Source organism: Volvox carteri (genome assembly GCF_000143455.1).
Source record: "Volvox carteri f. nagariensis unplaced genomic scaffold VOLCAscaffold_59, whole genome shotgun sequence".
Lineage (NCBI taxonomy): Eukaryota > Viridiplantae > Chlorophyta > Chlorophyceae > Chlamydomonadales > Volvocaceae > Volvox > Volvox carteri.
Genome location: NW_003307602.1, coordinates 208761 through 211629, shown reverse-complemented (window position 1 = coordinate 211629; position 2869 = coordinate 208761). Strand labels below are relative to the sequence as shown.

The 2869-nt window shown below is 49.6% G+C and overlaps 1 protein-coding gene across 1 annotated transcript in view; it reads right to left on the bottom strand.

Annotated features, from left to right (window-relative positions):
• The window catches only part of VOLCADRAFT_97235 (uncharacterized protein), a gene marked incomplete at both ends in the record, with an annotated part of 8542 nt that overhangs the window by 4929 nt on the left and 744 nt on the right, over positions 1–2869 (bottom strand). Inside the window, 5 exons of the mRNA XM_002956206.1 lie at positions 236–320; positions 940–1024; positions 1274–1349; positions 1645–1650; positions 2038–2139. Of these exons, the coding sequence (XP_002956252.1) occupies positions 236–320; positions 940–1024; positions 1274–1349; positions 1645–1650; positions 2038–2139 (354 nt within the window). The remainder of the gene's footprint in view (positions 1–235; positions 321–939; positions 1025–1273; positions 1350–1644; positions 1651–2037; positions 2140–2869) is intronic.

Below are 2869 nucleotides of genomic sequence, written 5' to 3'. Positions count from 1 at the left end.
GCAAGGCCACAAGCTGCAGGGAAAAGTAAAGACGAGCAACCCCGTAGATTACCCCTTCAACTGTAATAATACTTCCAGACAGTCGTTGTGCTGTGCTGTGCTGTGCGTGCATGCAATCATACGTGCATTCATGCATTCCTTCATGCACATGTACTTTTTGATAATAAATATGGAAGAGTTGACTGTGAGATTGCCGCGTCTGTAAAAATGGTCCTGTTGTCGTACCCTGTCGTACCTTCATGACTAGTGCAGGGCACATGTAAAACATGGTGCCCATGCGCAAGTTGCTCAGGTGGGTTCGATTCTGAGGCAGCATTACACTGCGGTGTGGTGAGTGGGGGGTGGGGAGAGGCAAGGGGGTGGGAGGGGGGTTTTGGGCGGGCGGGCAACCAGACATAGAAATGCTGTAAAAGCTTATTTATATATAAAATATAACCAAAACCACCAAATTAAAACAAAGCAATATTTTTTCTCTTCTATTCAGCCCTTTCCTTTATTTATTTAATATTTCATGTGTTATTTCTCCTCATTCAAAGGAAGTGAACTTCCTTGTATTAGGATAATTTAAAAGAATTTAAAACGATATAACCACCTCGCTTGCACCCACCATCCCTGCTGCTGTCCGCGCGATGAGACACAAGTCTCGGGTTGACGGCGACTTCCGAGTGACGAAGCGAAGTAAGGGGCGGAAGAGGCCCGGCAGGAAGGGGGCCTAGGCATCGACCCCAGTGGCCGACATAATCTTTTGCCACACAGCGGAGCGATAGCTTTTTGTATATAGCTACCACGACTGCTCCCTTAATGATGTAACTGTCTCTCTAGAAAGTTAATAAGAAATTATCATGCAAAATTGAACAAAAAAACAAAAAAAACATCCTCCCCCTCCTCCTCTTCATCATCCCCGGCCCCACAGCCACCGCCCCCCACCCCCACCCCCACCTCAGGCCAAAGTCCCCAACCTTGACGATGTACCCGGACGGCTCGTTCACGTCCCGATTGAGTAACACGTTATTCGGGTTTAGGTCTGTTGGAAGGAGGCGGGAAAAAGCGGGAGGAGGGCCGCCAATGTTATTCAGTGTGCGGCGGCGTACTACGGTCCCCAGCACCTTCCCGGATCCTCCTCACCACCCATGCCGACTTTTGCCGACCATCGGTGGTGACTTTTTCGGATCCGCGGCGGGCCCCCCCCCCCACACCACCACCACCAGCACGACCAGTAGCATCCAGTGGAATGCTACACACACATACACGCTATACGTCCCACCTCACTCACCTCCGTGGATGATTCTTTTGGAGTGAAGGTGAGATAAGGCCCTCGCGATGCCCAGTGCTAGACCAACCACCGCAGGCTAGGGAAGGAAAAGCATCAGCACAGCAGTAACAGCAACAGTAGTAGCAGCAGCAGTAGCAAAATCAATGGCAGCAGCAGTAAGAGCAACAGTAGCAGCAGCAGCAGCAGTACGAGCAGCAGTAGGGGATGTGCATGAGGCACAGGAGGCACAACATGGGATGTGGAAATGAATTTTAGAGACTGGGGCGACTACGAGGAAAACGAGGGCAGATTGGAGGTGTAGAGCAGGGATAGGAGCGGGGTGTGTGAACGGTATCGTTGAGTCGCGAACACTTATCTTGTGAACTGTTCACTGTACACTGTGTGTGGGGGGGGGGGGGGAAGGAGGTTTGGGGGGTTTGGGGGTCGAGGGGGAGGGGGATCAAAACCAAGGAATGGAACAAGGAATGAGAACTTCGGTAACCCCTTCGTCTTCTTCCCCAAAGGGGCCGGCGTTCAAAGTGCAAAACTGCCAAGGGAGTCCTAGGGAGGGGGATTTAGGGTTTTAAAATCTATCTTTAAAAAACCCTAAAACCTTAAGGAGGGGGTTGGGAAAGAGAGATGAGATGAGATTTACGACTTCCTGTTGTCAAGCTCTCTTTTTGGCAATACCCCTCACGTCAACTGATGATGGACAGACAGACAGACAGACAGACAGACAGACAGATGGCGACGGAACCCACAAATACTCTCTCTCTCTCTCTCACCAAGTTGACCACGCCAGGCGACGGCCACAGGGCCTTATTGCCGTACAACTTCCTCAGCGGCCCGCCGTCAGCATACTCCTGAATGATGTACAGCCGCCACTCCTGCACGTGATGTCGTACAACACCCGTACGGCACCAGTACGGTGAAAAAAACGACTTATCAACAGCAATACCACTACCACCGGCAAAACAGCAGATATAGTCCTACCGCCCACTTATCGAACCATCCTAACCCCCACAACCACCTCAACCAACACCATCAGGCCACAGTAGTCTTAGTAGTAGTAGGTACTCGTCATCTAGGCTCAATAGATAGTTTATGTTTTTGTAGGTTATTGCCTGACTAATGGATGTTATCAGCTGCTGCTTTGTGATTGGGGATAATGTTTTGGGTTGGGTTTTTGGTATATGTGTAAAGTATAATATATGGCTGCAATACAGGTGTAGGTACAGTCCAGATTTCGGTATGGACATGGATCGTTCATACCATGTTGAACACTGCCCATCCCATCAGCATGTGGCCTTTGCCGTCACGCATACATACGTACATACACACATACAAACGCTCATACGTACAACACTCCCGACGTCGCTTTAGGACTTTGGCAGTTGATTCTTAATTTGCGCGTTGAATTGCGGTCCCTTCTTCGTCCCGTCCCCTGCCGTCCTCTTTTCTATGTAATATTGAAACGAATAAAAATCGGACACCGGGTCTATAGAGTTTCGTTCGTAAGACCGTACGCGTTTGAGTTAATATAACGTCCTACTTTCTAATTTTATTTTTTGTCTTCTGTCCCCTTCGTGAGGATACTCTCCCTCTGGGGATCCTCAG